Raw genomic sequence first — 16,798 nt, forward strand, 5'->3', positions numbered from 1 at the left:
GATACCATCTACTCCTTTTGATTGTAATGACCTTAATGGGAGTTCACACTGGAAAGGAACCAGCACTGGTTCTGGCCTAGAGTACATGTTTTGTGAACTGGGTTTCTGATTTTCTTTCCCTAAGAAGATAGCCGGGACTTGCATTTCTCTTTTTCTTTCAGAGAATCAGCCTACCCTAATCCTTTCAGACTCAGTCTGAGGCTCCTTTAATACCAGTGTTGGGTTTGTAGTCTCCTCATTTTTGATTGGCCTCTCTGCCTTCCTCCTCTCTCTTCTGTAAAACCCCTCCCTGACCTATCCTTCTTAAGTTTGGGATCTTGGCATTAAGCACTAGCCCTTGCTTGCTTCCATACGCATACCTTATCTCTCCCAGAGTTGAGGATGCCTTTGAATGCCCAAGAAGCCTGTTTCTCCACTATATTGTATTTTTGCCTCCATCTCAAAGCCCTAGACTTTCCTCATTCCTATTGTTCTCCTAACCCAGAAATGGGCAGCTTACCCTGGGGGCAGGGTGGGTACAGAGCCCTGGCCCTCCACCACTCCAACAAGTATTTGCCTTATTAACATTCCCATGAAAGAACCTTAATCTTTCTCCAAAACACTCCTTGGTCCTGACCCCACTACGATACTTTGGGGTAGGCCCAGAGCCTAGTAGTGCTCATTCTCCAGGGTGTCTGGCCTTGCAATTACAAAAGCCCATCACAATGATGAAGATGGATGGAAAAGACACAGGGCTCCTTTCTTGTCCAAGACACAAGTGCTGGCATCACTAAGGCTCCAAGGAGTTCAGGGAGGTAGGTAAGGATGGGTTGGTGGAAGGATGCTGTTTTCAGAGCCCAGAATGCGAAGCCTGAATTGAGAGCCAATAGGCAGGAAAGTCCAAACTGCTCTGAGCCTTCTCCCTAATCTCTCAATGCTGTCCATGCTTAGATGTGGACTAAGGGAAGCATGGTAGGTCCATGCCCTGTGGAAGTCTCAACCACTCTGTGGATGACAATAATAATGGCCATTTGTTGAGTATACCAATGGTGCACTGAATCCTCCCAACATCCATCTAGAGTGATTTCTATTGTCAGTCCCATTTTTCCTGTTGGAAACTGAGGCCGAGATAGGTAGAGTGCCTTGTAGAGTTCCTCAGTCGATTATGCTTGGGTTTAAATCCAAGTTCCACAGATAAACTACTAGTGTGAGACTCAGGTAAGTCTCTTCCTTATGCTCAGCCTCAGTTACCATGTCAGTAAGAAAGACTTAATCTGCATTCTTCATATCCTTCCTAGTAGTAGCGAGGGTCCAATGACTGACGAGTGAAGCCAAGCTCCATAACACAAATACACTCCTTCCCCTCTCCCTGTCCCTCTGCAGAGGCTGAACCAAGCTGAAATCTGGGCCAGGGAAGTGGGAGAGGTTTGACGGTAGTGGAGAGTAGCCCTGGGCTATTCTGGCAACCGCGAGAGGCCAGACCAGGCTTAGAAAATATTTACCAGGCAGTGAGAGCCTCCCAAGCATTAAGCCTGCTAAAGAAAAGGCTTACCCAGATCCCCATAGCCCATCACGGGTGGACTGTACTGTTTATAAAGCAATCTCACATTCATTATCTCCTGCAAGCCTTACAATAACATGGTTTGTGGGGGTCAGCTCAGACCTGGCAGTGGAGGGGTGTCTAACTGAAGCCCCATTTGACCCATGCCCCTCTAAGTCTCAGAAAAACTAAGCAATCACTCCCTAGTGATGTTAAATAACCGTTGCATAGCCTGAGCCATGATCTTCAGCCTGTGGGGTTTGACTTTTCTGCAGGCCACTCTGCTTTCTGCAGTGAGGCTGCCTCTCTGATTAATCTCCAGGTTAAAAAAAAGAAATAAAGATTTCCAGTCAAATAAACTAGACTGAACCTCCGTGCCAGTCCACCTCTCTCTCCTACCTTCCTACACCCCACATTCCACTGCCATCCCCAAAAACAAACAAACAAAAACACAAAACTGAATTAATCCTGAAGCCAAGTTCTGCCAAGCACTGGACAATGTACTCACTGGCTTCTCTTCCAGACATCCCTAAAGTTGAGTCAAAATGGTGATTTCCAATCTGTTATTCCAAGGTCATTTATTGATTCAGCACACAAATATTTCTTGAGACCCTATCATGTGCATGACACTCCACTCTGCAGGGCTCAGACACACCTCCTCACACCCTTTCAATGTGCTCAAATTCCAAAAAATTCAGATAAGACCCCAAGTAACTCCAAGGTGGACAAGAATAGTATTAGTCAGTGGGGGAGGGGAGTTGATAATGGGATTCAGACAAGAGGAAGAGTGCTTTCTGAGAGTATCATAACATAGGGCTTTAGGGAGGAGGGGACATTTGAACTGAGCCTTGAAGAAGAGGGAGAATTTGAACATTTTTATGGATAAAAACAGTCTAGACAAAGGGACTTGCATAAGCAAACATACATTTTTTAGTGGAAAGAGTGTTGATCTGGGAGTCAACAGATCTGAGTTTGAATCTCAGTTCTGTCATTCACTGCCTTAAAGAATACCTTCCCTACTCATGCCCTCAGTTTCCTCATAGGTAAGATGATAATATTGCGTTAGCTTACTTTTAAAGTTCCTGCATATGCTTTCATCCTGATATAGCTTTTCAAATGTCAGGTAGACCAGTTTGCCTCAGGATAGAATAGCTGAAAGACAATAATGCAAGGGTATTGGGTCTATGTTATGAAAAGGATTGAATGCTGGGCCTGGGAGCCTGAGCAGGCAAAGAAAATAGAAGCCAGGCCCCAGGCCTCAGCCCTGAGTTTGTACATTTTGCCTGGTTCCAATTTAAGAACATGAACTTTGCAATCAGAGCTGCCTAGGATGGGAACCTAGCTCTATTATACACCAGTAGTTCATTTAAATACTCATGCCACCTCTCTGAGCCTCGGTTTCTTCATCTCTAAAATGGGAGTGAAAATAAGTAACTCATGAGGCTCTTGTGAAGGTTAAATGAGATCATGAGCAAAAAGTGCCTATAGGTATGTGACTTTCCTGTCCCTTAGTCCCTTCTCCCCAGTGCTTGGTTTTAATTAGTCTTTGTTGACCAATTACTTCTGTTCCTTCTTTTCCTTCTCCTTCTTCAAAGCAGGCTTCAAAATATATCCAGAATTCAACCACTTCTCTCCATCCCCAAATGCCATTCACCTGGATTATTGCAATAGCCTTTTAATTAATCAGCCTGATTCTATTTTGCCTACTTACAGTCTATTCTTAATCCAATGGCCAGAGCAATCCTTTCAAAACTTAAGTCAAATCATGTGACTCATCTGCTCAAAACCCTACAATGTCCCCCTACCTCACTTAGAGTAAAAACTTAGAAATTAAAAATGACCTACCCCATTAGCTTTTGGACCTCATCTACCTGTTAGCCACACTTTCCTTCTTGCTATTTCTTCAATAGAAGACAGACTTTTTACCTGTTGTTCCCTCTGTCTGGATCCTCTCCTCATAGCTCACTCCATCACTTCTATATTTTATTTAAATATCATTTCTAAGTAAGGTCCTCCAGACCACCACTTGTTAAGTTGCAACATCCTCCAGCATTCCCTATTCTCCTTGCTTTCTTTTTCTTCACAACATTGATTATTATCATCTGACATAACACAAAATTTCATTACTTATTAGTATTTCTCCCCTTGAGAATATAAGTTTAATAAGGTCAAAGGCTTTGTTCACTATTGATGTCTCCATGCATAGAATAGCACCTATCATTCAATAAATATTTGTTGGGTAAATTAATGAATACAGTGGTCCTGTGCTGTGTGCCAAGCGTTAAGTTAAGCAGTTTGCATACATCATCTCAGGAAATCCTGCCTTGTAAATGCAGACACTGTTAGGATCCCTATTACACAGGGGAAAACCCTGAAACTCCCAGAAGTGAAGTGATATTCCCAAAACCAAAGAGGGATTAGTTAATGGAGGTGCCAGGTTGTGTTGGACTTCATACAGGAGCACATTCTCTGAATAGGAGCACAGCCTGAACTAAAGGTTGTGGTAGGCTTTGGGAGGGGGAAGAGGTGAGGGAGCATGTGGGTGAGAAGGAATCCTGGAATACAAATTGGTTTTGTCGTCAGGAGGTGAGCTGGCTTCTTGAAGCAAAATCTTGAGTTCACTGGCATCTACTGGCAAGTCCATGCCTTTTTTCAACAATTGGAGCTTTACAAAGGAAGTCACCTCAAGTGTGAAAGAAAGTTGGGAGCTTCAGCTGCCCTGGACTTGAGACTGCAGGAATTTGGCTCCTTGGGATACTGACAGAAAGAGACACCCAAGCAATACTGGTGAACTGAAAGGGAAATAAAAAAGCCCACTACCCACATGGGTCTTCTCCTTCTTTCCTTCCTTTTTTCATAACCTCCTCTCTTCATCTTTCTTTAATTTGTGCATATTTGTAAAACATCCAACTTATTGTGTGCCTACTGTGTGCCGGACTGTTGTAGACACGGGGGATAGAGTAGTGAACAAGAGACAAACATCCCTGCTCTGCCTTCCTAAGGTTACATTCCAATAGACGGCAGGCCGGATTAATTGGATGTTTTACAAATGAATCTCTGTGAAATGAATCTCTGTCCTTAGAAACAAATCTCTCCTCCTGGTGGAGGGGGCGATGAGGAGTAGGGTATCATGGGCCAGTGCCATGTGGAGTACCCGTGCCAGGGAATGTGGGCAGAGGGGATACCAAGGATGCAGACTGGGTGCGGGAAGATCAGCGTAAAGAAGCCGCGGGGTAAGGACCAAAGAGCAGGATTTGGCCCTGATTCTACGCGTCTCCATCTCACTTTGGAGGGAGCTGCTCAGAAACCTCTGGAGGAGCTCCCTTCTGCCTCCAAAAGCGCAAAATTAGTGCTATGGGACCAGATGGACAAAAGCGAGAAAGATGAGATAGAAAGGCCCAGGAGCTCTGGGAGAGGGAGTGTAGAGTGAACAAGTCCCTGTGAAAGTGAAATGGCCGTTCATTTGAATGCAAATGCTATGTAAAAGCCTAAAGCCCCTTGACGTCAGCCCAGCCATTGGGGGCCCATCTATACCGGGCTACCAGTCACCTGGAAACCGTCAGGGTAGGAAACGCCGATGGAGTAGTCTGAGGGGCGCGGAGGAGCTTGCAGCACAGCTACGGCCTAACCTACTGGTTCCCTACTGCTTCTCAAAGTCGGGTTGGGGCCTTACAGGGACTTCAGGATGGCTTAGGGAGCTCCTTTCTCATACCCAAGCCACTATGTACAGAAGCTGCCTTTTGGAAAAAGAAACGGGCATGTACTCGGGCACTCTCAGGAGCCCCGCAGGAGGTGGCACAGCCGGGGCTGGCGCCACTGGGGACGGTGGGAGTCCGATGCCAGCCTCCAACTTCGCAGGGGCCCCGTCTTATGCGCACTATATGGGGTATCCCCATATGCCCGGTATGGATCCTCACGGGCCATCGCTGGGGGCCTGGGGGTCACCCTATAGTCCCCCTCGGGAAGACTGGAGCGTGTACCCCGGGCCGTCCAGTACAATGGGCACGGTGCACATGAACGACATGACCTCGAGCCCCGCTGCCTTTGGCTCGCCGGAATACAGCAACCTGGAACCCGCAGGGGGTGGAAACAGCGGTAGCAGCCTGCCTACACCAGCCGGCGGATCACTGTTCCCCATCGACGCCTGCACCGCCGACGCCAGTTCTAACAGAAGCCGCCACAGCCCCTATGCGTGGATGCGCAAGACCGTGCAGGTGACTGGTGAGTAATCGATTCCAAAGCTCTCACACTTTTCCTTCCTTTGCTTCTCATCTACTTCTCTTGGCCTTCTGGCCCTCCTACTCCTCAGGCTTCTCCCCGGACAGCTTAGCTAAGGAGACCATTGAGTGTCTTACTGCCCAGGGCCCCAGCCCATTAGTGACGTCCTTCGCTTGTGCCTCTGTTCAAAAGCAGAGCATGGTGCTTGGAACTAAGCCGACCGTAGGGGACTTTTTCACCATTTTCTGATCGGTCAAGGGAGCAATCGGGCGGACAATGGGCATGTTGAGCCACAAGGGTCAAGATCCAACCCTGTAGTTGCCCAGATGGGAAAACAGATGCACGGGGAAGATCAGTGGGTGAATGAGGAGAGGACAGCCACGTGTCCCTGTGCTCAATCACTGCTGCTTGCCCGTTCCATTTCAAACCCTTCCCCATCTGGGCAGGTCGGCTTCCCCCTCAAAGCTGGTGGTTCTCAACTTAGGTTCACAATGCTTGGTTGGCAACAGACCCTCCAGTTTAGCCACGAAGGCCCCAATGGCAAAGCAACCTGGTCACCCTGGACTCTCAAGGAAGCTCCAGCTTCTTTCGCCCAAGCTGGCAGAGGCAAGCTGGATTCAAACCCAATGCCTTCTAACAATTTCCCTTCCGCCAATGGAAGCATAGAGGCTGTGAGAAAGTTACAGCACACCACTGGGACATAATAAGCTACTCAATCCTAACATCCCCTGGGCGTGCACGAATATCAGCCCCAACATCAATAAGATTAAAGTGATTAAAGCCCTGCTAACAGTCAGGTAGGCGTTTCGAGGTGCAGGGGCTGGATGCAGGCTTGTCACCGCACATAGGAAAGCCCAGAGATCCCAGCCTAATGCCTACCCACGCTCCTACCAGCAAGCCGGTGGGCGGCTACTGGGAGCCAGGGGCGGGGGAAGTGGGTACTCTGCTTTAATCTTGGACAGGGGGTGGAGGAGGGAGGCGGGGAGATGTTTGTTTTCAGCTATAGTTGTTCTTTTATCACATTCTTATTATTCCAACCTATCGCTCCCTGTCATTAGAGAAAATTAGTAAAATTCAGCTCTATCACTTTCATCCCTCTGGGGAAGAAATGACATTTCAATAGCATTTGTCCACAATGATTATGCTTCTGCTCACAGTTCTGCCCTTTTTCTCTCCCTAAAAAAAGCAAAAGCAGGAGGGTGGGATGGGACCAACTTTCACCGTTAAGAGGGCTCAGCCCAGAGGAGATAGTTCCAATTGATTAGGACATTACTGGGGTAGCAATCCCAAATTAAGAGTTGAGCTTAAATACTTAGCTTTAAAGTGTTTGGAAGTAAGTCTGCATATTGCTTTTTGAAATAAGAGTGAGTTGGCTGGCTAAAGAGAATAGAAAATTAGGTTAGGGTATTGTATTCCCAGGGCTGTTATTATATCTAATCTTAGGGTTGTAATTAACATCTATTCACTAAGCCCTAACCATCAGCAAAAGACACAAAAGCCAGAAAAGTAGCTGCTCCCAGTTCAGGATTATGTTTTGAAATACTTTAGAAGAGGAAAGTCACTAGTATGTTGTTTGGAAGAGAGAACAATGGGAAGAAAAGGACAAGACAAAATAAATCTTGAGTCATGAATTTTCTGTTTATGAGAGAAAATATGATGGGTTTCTCTGCTTAAAAGTCTTTCATTTGCATTTGTCAGATTCTCTCTTTTGGGTAAGTTTAGAAAGGAACTCTAAATTGCTCTGTGGTGTCTTCATCATTAGCTAACTCTTGAAACCTGGGTGTACAATGCCACCTTCACAAGATTTTCTCTCCTACTTCTATGAGAAATTCTAAATTGAATGATTTTGGTACCCCATTGACTTCTGGCAGCCTATCCTATAGATGGGGCTTTATTAAATTCAATCTCCATTTCATTTTAATGTCTTATAAAAGTGCCCCTTTATTATATTCTTGTAGCCTAAGGTGCATATTTAGCAACAATTTAAGAATGTGATGAAAAGTATGGACCCTCTCCCCAGAAAAATGCACAAAGGCACAAATGCGCATGTATACACACATGTCATTTTTTTGAATAATTTTGGGAGATTCGTGGATCCACTGAAGCCCTTCCATGGATCTCAGGTTATGAACCCCACAAAAAATTAAGTTGATCACCTCTTTGTATCACTCCAAACAAAAAGACACCCATTTGTATGCTTAGTACATAGCGAGTGTTAAACAAATATTTGTTAAATGAATGAATAAGTCAGATCCTCCTAAATTTTCTACTTCACTCTGTAGTATTGTAGGACAACATTTGACTTATGGCTGAGAAGAAAATAGATGAAGTACAAAATTGAAGTAACCCCTCCCTGATTATGGTAATCAAATGAAAGCTCTTTCCATCACTGACGAATGTTTTTAAAATAGCCTTAGGTTAAAGAAACAAAAATACATATATTAGGGGACAATCGGAAAACATTTCATAGTGATTATTATCGCATTTGATTTTCAAATGAGAGAAAGGGGACTGACACAGAATAAATGAATGTCCACTAAGTGATTTGATTTAAAAATGAAATATTTTTATTTCCACTTTGTTCCCTAAGTATTCTGTTCCAATACACTTCTGGTTTTAAAAATTATATGGAAAGGAACCTGATAGAAAGATTCTGGGAAAAGTTCAATATTTTCGTATTTTAAATATTGTCAGTGCATTACAGCTAGGAATTTTTTCATTTTTTGCCTTTTTTTTTACCCAGAGTTGTAACCTTGGATGAGTATTGGCAAAGTGGTAACCTAAGCAGGACTGGAGAGGGGCTTTCTTTTTAGGTGTGGGAAAGAAGAGGAGAGAAGGAAGTGACTTTGAATAATTATGATTAACCCACTGGAAAAAATACAAAACACTGAGGAAGTTATACTTAAAAGATTTTATTCAGTTAGGACCCTTCAGAAAATGAGTTACTTAATAATTCCTGAAGCTTATCATTATCTTTCTTTGTTTTGATCATTTAATTGGACAATTTTTATGAATGAATTTGGATGCAATTTTTAACTAAAAGCAGCAAAAAGATTACCATCAGATGGAAAGTCATTATGATGGTGTCAATTACACTCTACTCCCTAAAGAAAGAGATTGGTTTTCATCCTCTTTACCCTCACTGTCATCATCATCATAACCCCTAGGTTTGGAGAGTGCTTTTCTGCCTAACAGTGCTTTCACAGCCAGTCTCTCAAATGAGCACATTTAGGGTGATGATAAGTCATCATATATAATGATATGTGTTTGCAGACTCTGTAGGGATACTGTCTTCTAGGTAGTGGGAACTACAGAGGTTTGTCCAAGGCTTTAGGCAGGGGGAGGCAGTGAAATCCCCACCACAGGGCTATGAAGCAGCCCTGTAATACAACTTACGGTTTGTTACTTTCTTAAATTAACCCACAATAGCGCCAGAGAAGGGGATCCCTCACCCTCAGAAATGTTGTAGTCTCTGGGAGAAGAGAATAGCTTGAACAATAAAAGCTAGTGCTCTTAGAAAAATGCTCTACTAGAAAAATGTCCAAAACCCATTCAATCAGATTTCATCATTTAAGGGAAGAGGCAATGAAAGGGGTGGAAAGAAGACAGTTTGGGAGCAGGGACACAAGAGGAGCACCAGGAAACAGGAGTTCATATCTCTTTGTTAAATGTGCAGTCAATATTTCCCCCTGATCTATGTCTTCTTGAGGTTTGAGGTCTTATCTGTCAGATTGGGGCAACAGACTCTTTTTAACACTTTGCATGGCTTTGATATGCAGCTTGGCTCTTCCTCATTCCTCCTTTCTTCAGGGGTTATATTGCCGGAAAGGGTGAGGATTTTCATGGCAAATAAAGAGGCCTGGTCTTGACTTTATTGTCCTCAGAAGAAACTGCAAGAGGGGAATTTATGACCAATGGGGGTGGGGAAGGACTGCAACCTTCCAGAGTTCTTGAAGTCTGGTTATATTTACTGATTATCAAAGAGCGGAAAACAGACACACACAAGTTGAATTTTAACTTCTGCCTCAAGTTAGAATTTAAACACTTAGTCACTTTGGGATTAGGAAGGGTTTTAGGGAACATCTCTTCAAAGATATATTTTGATTCTAAGATTTGAGGTTCTGGAAATAAATTAAACCTCAATGTTTTCATTGTGACCTCAAATATACATTCTGCCTTTGTAACATACCAAATGCCAGACCTTTGGTTTCCTAAATTCAGAAAACCAGCTCAAGTTTGTTTTCTGATCTGTGAGTCTGTTTCTGTTTTGCACATACATTCATTTGTATTATATTTTAGAGTCCACATGTAAGTGATATCATACAGTATTTGTCTTTCTCTGTCTGACTTATTTCACTAAGCATAATATTCCCTTGGTCTTTCCACATTGCTGCAAATGAAACTAACACAATATTGTAAATCAACTATACTTCAATTAAAAAAATTGACAACAAAAAAAACACAAAAAACAAACAAAAAAGAAAACCAGCTTAAAATTTGAGCCTTTGAGACAGATTGACTGGGATTCATCGTTTTCCATTTTTAAGAGGGAAAGTTTTGTTTAGTTCTTTAGTCCATGAGTTAATCCTAAAACATATCTCTCATCTAGAATTTGTTTCTACATTCATGTCCCTTTTTTTTTTCTTTCCTGGAGATGAAAGGGTGTCTGACATTTGTTTAGGGCTTGTAAATTCCAAACCAATTTGCTAGTGTTCCTGAATGTAAAGAGGGTTCAGGATGGGATCTGATGCTATGTAGCTCCTTTGTTAAGCTTGTGCTGCATCTTAACACCTCAATGGAGTTTAGGGAAACACTTTAAAGAAACCTTTGTCTTACAGATCGCTCCCCAAAACTTCACATCAAAAACAACCAGGGAAGATCAGAAGGAGTTTGCCAAAAGCCATAGAGAAAAGGAGGAAGATCCTGGAGGGGGTTAGAAAAATGGAAAAGAAAGAGAAACTTCCTAATCACCTTTGGAACATTTGAAAGGAGGAATAAAACTCTATTTGAAGGAGGGCATGAGAAATTAGTTAAACGTTGTAACACAAAGCAAATGTTTGTATATCCTTTCAAAGAATACTAGAATACCCATTTTATTCTGCTAAAGTCAACACCCCCTCTTTCTCCCATTCATTATCCACTTGGGAATAAAAATTTGTTTAAGACTCTCCCCAAAAAACTAAACTATTTTTTCTAATAAGTAATAGGGGCTATCCTAGAACAGAATCTAAGTGACAATAGATGTTTTCTTTTTAAATTACTCTCCAAATGAAATTCTAGAATGTATATGTAATTAGAATGTCAGGATCACAAAACAGCTTGCCTCACTTGGGCCATTCTTATGCTGCCCAGCATGTTTAAATCATGAATAACATTTGGCACACCGGACTGGGAGCCAAGGGTATGTGTTTGGGTCCCCACTCCTCAGCTCACTAGCACAAAGCCACTTACTTACCTACACTGAGCCTCAGGTTCCTTATCTGCAAAATGGGGATAAGACACATTCTGCGTAATTTGAAAGGGTAAGTGAGAGGTTCAATAGGAAACAATATGAATGAACTGCATAAAATATCAATATAAAAGGAAGTGCATGTATAATGAATGTTGCTACTACTGACAATGACAATGCTGTTCCCCTATGTTAGTGTGAAGGGAATGAAAATCATGGCTTAAGTGTTTGCTTTAAAATGCTTTGGTGTAACAGTATGTCAATGGTGGTGTGATAGGTGTGTTGAATATATATATATACATATATATATGTAAAATAGCCACAGATGACAAAGTAATTAATGGAGAAATGGACTTATGACATATTTGGTTAAAAAAAGTACTTGTTTTATATTTGAAAGTAATAGCTAAGGGTAGGAACAATGACTATGATTCCTCCAACCAAAACAATCTCCAAAGAAGCAAAATATGATTAAATGCACTGCTTTCTCCCCTAACAGGGAAAACCAGGACAAAAGAAAAGTATCGTGTGGTTTACACAGATCATCAAAGGTTGGAGCTGGAGAAGGAATTCCACTGCAATAGATACATCACCATTCGGAGAAAATCAGAGCTGGCAGTCAACTTGGGCCTTTCTGAAAGACAGGTACACCAGAAGTACATCTAACACATTTCATATAAGCATTTCAATAGGCTGAGGTTTTAGGGAAGTCTGTAAGTAAGAGTGGCAGCAAAACAGAAGACCAAGCCATTCTCAAAGCTCTCCTAAAGCCCACATTCATCCTACTGGACCACCTAGTTTAGTACCATTGGTTGATGGGTTTATTAATAATTGAATGTGGTGGGCACTGTGTAGGTGTGAAAGCAGGGGTGGGGACGTAGGGGGAGGAGAAGGATTAAAACTCCCATACAATTGATGAGTCAGGGCAAAACCTTGATATGGTTCCCCAAGTAGTCATAATCAATGTGTGAAGTGGAAATCTGTCAATCATGGCAATTATCTGGTTCATATCAGTCAAACTGTAACAGTAAATGAACACCAATGCTGCTACCTGAAGCAAGTTTTTCTATTACTCAGGGTAGGAATTTAATTTTCTGTGGTCTATGTAATCCTATGATTCCTGCCTCAAATTTAGCTTACTGTGGATACTCAGTAAAGATTAAATCATGGCAAGGATCAGTGGTTTCCACTCACCCAGATTTTGACATTACATAACTACCTGATTTTTTTTTTTTTACTTAGGTCTAGGAGTAATCCTGGAAATCATAAGATTCTAGAACTATAAAGTCCATTAATGTATTGCCGTATCCCAAGAAGCCTGCATTTCAACCATTTATGAAGGCACATTGGTATCCCAGCAAGAGATATAGTATTTCATCACCCTTGTTCACCCAGTTCTGTTTTAACAACCTTACTTCTTTTAATGACAGATCATAATCACCTTTGCTATTTAAATCCCTCCCTTTTTATCACCATGGCTCAGCATCTGCCATTCTATCATTATTTATTTCTACCTGCACAACAGAGATGGTGGGTGAGGTATAATATAAAGAGCACTGCATTCAGAGTCTGAGGCCCTGGACTTGATTTCAGTTTCATCTCATGCAAGATATTTTCCTTCTCTGAGTCTCAGCCTTTTTAAAACCTGTTGTTAAATGGGCATACTTCACAAGGTCATTGTGAGGCTCAATTAAGTGATGCATGTGAAAGGACTTTGTAAATACTAGAGTCCCTGAACAATATCAGCAATGACTGAAAAGTGCATTCAGTATGTTGCCCCATTAAATCCAAAGCATTTTGTGTTTCAGGTGAAAATCTGGTTTCAGAATCGCAGAGCCAAGGAGAGAAAGATGATCAAAAAGAAAATATCCCAGTTTGAGAACAGTGGAGGCTCAGTGCAAAGTGACTCTGGCTCCATCAGCCCTGGGGAACTACCTAACACTTTTTTCACCACCCCATCTGCTGTCCGTGGATTTCAGCCTATTGAGATACCGCAGGTCATAGTCTCTGAATGAAAGAAGGGCAAAGAGAAATGGAAAGTGCCTTTCCTTTAGCATTGTCTTTTTGGTCTCTAAGATATCAGCAGGGGAGTTGCAACATTATGTAATTCCTTGTAAGGCAGTATTCAGAACAAGCGGATGCGCCATGGGTTGAAGATAATTCAAGGGTCACTTACTGTTAGGAACTATCCCCAGAAACCTGTTGTGTGCTATGCTATGTCAGTCACTCAGGGAGCTTGGTGATAAGCTGTATAATTAAAAGCTACAATTGCGAGCCCTTGAACTCTATTCACAACTTCAGAAATTTGCTTGTGCACAGGCTGTAAAAAACAGTTCTGCCAGGATGCACGTTTGTGTATGTATACTTGTGTTTGTCATTTGATGCTTGGGTGTGTCTTTTGATGCTATCTTTTGGGGGAGGGGAAAAGGTTAAGCAGAAATTTATCTATCTCTAGCTAAACTTTCATGTGTTTAATTCAAAAGCTAACAGCGTTTTCATAACAAGACAAATGTTTTTAAAAACATCAGGAGGTGACTCTGAATCCATAGTCACTTGTTAATAAAAATAATAAATTTTTAAAAAGTTTTCGTCCCTTGATGATACTTGTCTGGCATCAATTATCTCAGAACTTCCAAACTGCAGTGTCAGTTTCAAATCTTGCCAAAACAATGAAATCAGACTAGAATAATACAGGCCAGCTTGGTTGAATCATTAGAAAGGGCAGATTTCCAACACAGAATAAACCCTTCCCCTCTTCTGTCTCTCCACTCCATTTACCGTTAGAGTGTGAAACGGCAGTCAGATTGAACATGAGCACAAGGACAGTGTATGTTCTATAGCTTCTCTCATTGCCATCATCTTCAATCTGTTCAATTTTACCTACATTATATCATGTCAGTGCAGTGCAACTCAAGAAACTGCAGTTTACAGGTTACAAACACACAACTTAGGCTGCAGTGAATGGAGTTGTCTGGAGTTTGTGGTGTTGGTCCAGTTCACTGTTTGCATATCAAAGTGGCCAGAGGATGAACTCTGAATCATTTAAAATTAAGATGGTTTAAAAGAAATTTTGATTAAAGTAGGCAAAGGATCAGAGCACAACTTTCCTTTCCTTTTCAAAACACATCTTTGAAGTTCTTAAGAAAATAGAATCTTGAGCATAGCTACCTGTTCTTGGGTTGGGGGTAAGAAATTTATCCTCCCTCTCCTTATGAAAATCTCAGAAAGAGGGTGTCTATTCCATTACACTGCTTCCAATAAATATGGGGTGGACTACATGCTAACTGGCCAACAGGCCATCTGGATTGCTGAACATAGAAAATCAGCATTAAATGAGTCCTTCCAAACTAGTAAAGGGAAAGTGGGAATTATAAGGATGAGGAAGCTAACTTCTGAGTGTACTTGTCTATGTACACTCAAAGTACACTCAGAAGTTAGCCTCTCATCCATAAAACCCCCCAAGAAAAGGTATACCTTTGGCTATAGCAGTTGGATTTCCCTGGGGGTTGTTCTTTCCTGCTGTAAACTTTTTGTTCCACAGAGAAGAAACATTTCTCTATTTTTATAGATTCTAATTCTCTAGAACCTGCTAGCAGAACCACAATATAGAGCTTTTGTTCTTAGCCTCATATTGCAGCTACATCCTCTAAGAAGACATGTTGATTCTTTCTCTGAGACCTGAGAAAAATATATACCCCATGCTTTTATGGTTTTATTATGGTGGTGTGTGCTGGAGGTATATAGAGAAAAAGTTAAACACAAACACTTAAAAGTTGCATTCGAAGTAGGTTTCAATAAAGAATTTTTTTTTCTGGTTGGGGGAAGAGTCAGGAATGAAAACATGCCAAATGACTGACAGTGTTCAGCTAGGGTAGTGGGATTATGCAGATTTTCTTCTTTTAATTACTTTTCAAATGTATGCTATTTTATAATAGAAGTTTCCTTAAGAAACATTCTTTCACCTCAAATCTTTCTTTAGTTTATCTTCAAGTAATTTGCAACTTTAGATCCTACTTGCAACTTATAGAAGTGTTTCAATCTCCTAGTTCCTTACTTAAGGCCTTTGATCTAGTCTTAGAGTTGTTTGTGTACAGCTGCAAAGATAAGTCTTTGGGAGGGTCTGACTTCTTTTCAAAGGAGGAAGGAAGCAAGGCCCAAGGGATGTCTTCTACTCTTGGCTCAGATGCAGAGAATCTAGTTGTTTTCTTGGGTTGGAACACTTTAACATTACCAAACCAAGTCAAGAAGGGCAAGAGGAGACAGCAAGGGAGTTGGGTGGTGGGAGGGAGGGATATATTATAACAGGGTATGAGGAATATTGGTGTGGGGGGGGGTAGTAGACATGTTTATTATCTTAATTCTGGTGATGGTTTCATGAGTGTATACATATGTCAAAAAATCAACTTGTATACTTCAAATATATGCAGTTTATCATATGTCAGCTATGCCTTAAGAAAGCTGCAAACAAGTACAACAGAGTGGTTGCAACTGTAATAACAATACAGAAGGGAGGAACTCACTAGAGGAGTTAGTCTATGGAGATAGTCACCTTAGATAACTTAGATTCAGCGCCCAGGTGGGGATCACTTTCTTGTATACTCATGTCTGAGTGTGCTATTGAGGAGGGACACCAATAATTGATCGTCAGTGAGTCTCTCATAAAACGAGGATGGGTTTGGAGGGTAGGGAGAGGCCAAGGTATGTGGACACTGAATCTTGAAGTATGAGTGTCAACTCAAGGAAAATAAGTCCCATATTGTGTTCTTTCAGGACCAATATTGTGAGTTGGTAGTAAAAGTAGCTATTCACATCTTATAGAAAAAGAAGCACTGGTCAGAGGCGGGATCAAGATGGCAGAGTAGAAAGACCCTGAGCTCACCTCCCCCCACAAACACATTAAAACTACAACTACATAAACAGCAACTCTCACGGAGAATGACCTGAAGACTAGAAGAGCGGCTCTTCTACAACCAAGGCTGTAATGAAAGATCCACACAGAGTCTGGTAGGAAGGGAGGAGAAGTGAGTTAGTCAGGACGTACATCGCTAGTGGGTGACCCAGAAGGCTCAGGATCCTCCCTGGGGAGCAAGGGGTTTAAGCCACATATTAGGCATCCCAGCCCTAGGGTCCAACACTGGGAAATCAAGCTCCGTTATCTGGTTTGAAAACCAGTGGGGCATAACGGAAAGATGTAAGAAACCAGGACTCCACTCTTGAAGAACACACACAGATTTGCTGGCTCCCAGTCCCAGCATGGATACCATACATTGAAAAGCTGCCTGGTGCTCTTGCCAGCCTGCCAGCACTGCCTTAGCATGCCTCACAGCCTGCACCAGGCTACCACTCCAGCCGCTACTGCTTTAGCACTCCTCCCTGCTAAGATGGAGGCCACTATTGCCAATGCACATGCGCTCACTGGGGAAGGAGCAGAGCCAGCTTGGGCCACAGCCTTGCCCCTAGCTAGGGTGGAGACTGCCATTGCCAGTGTGCACATACACCAGGGAAGGAGCAGAACCTGCACAGTAGTGTGGCTCCAACCCCTCTGGCCTCAACACTGCCTCTGACAAAGACACACACACCAGGGAAAACGTGAAACCTAAGCCTTCAGGCCC

General features: G+C 42.4%; 1 protein-coding gene across 1 annotated transcript; it reads left to right on the top strand.

Annotated features, from left to right (window-relative positions):
• The first annotated feature begins 5,241 nt into the window (after positions 1–5,241).
• CDX4 (caudal type homeobox 4) lies at positions 5,242–13,201 on the top strand. Its single transcript, XM_036839167.1, has 3 exons — positions 5,242–5,740; positions 11,686–11,831; positions 12,995–13,201. Exons 1-3 carry the CDS (start codon positions 5,242–5,244, stop codon positions 13,199–13,201), a joined length of 852 nt encoding a protein of 283 aa, XP_036695062.1.
• Positions 13,202–16,798: the final 3,597 nt, after the last annotated feature.

Source organism: Balaenoptera musculus, chromosome X, assembly GCF_009873245.2.
Source record: "Balaenoptera musculus isolate JJ_BM4_2016_0621 chromosome X, mBalMus1.pri.v3, whole genome shotgun sequence".
NCBI lineage: Eukaryota > Metazoa > Chordata > Mammalia > Artiodactyla > Balaenopteridae > Balaenoptera > Balaenoptera musculus.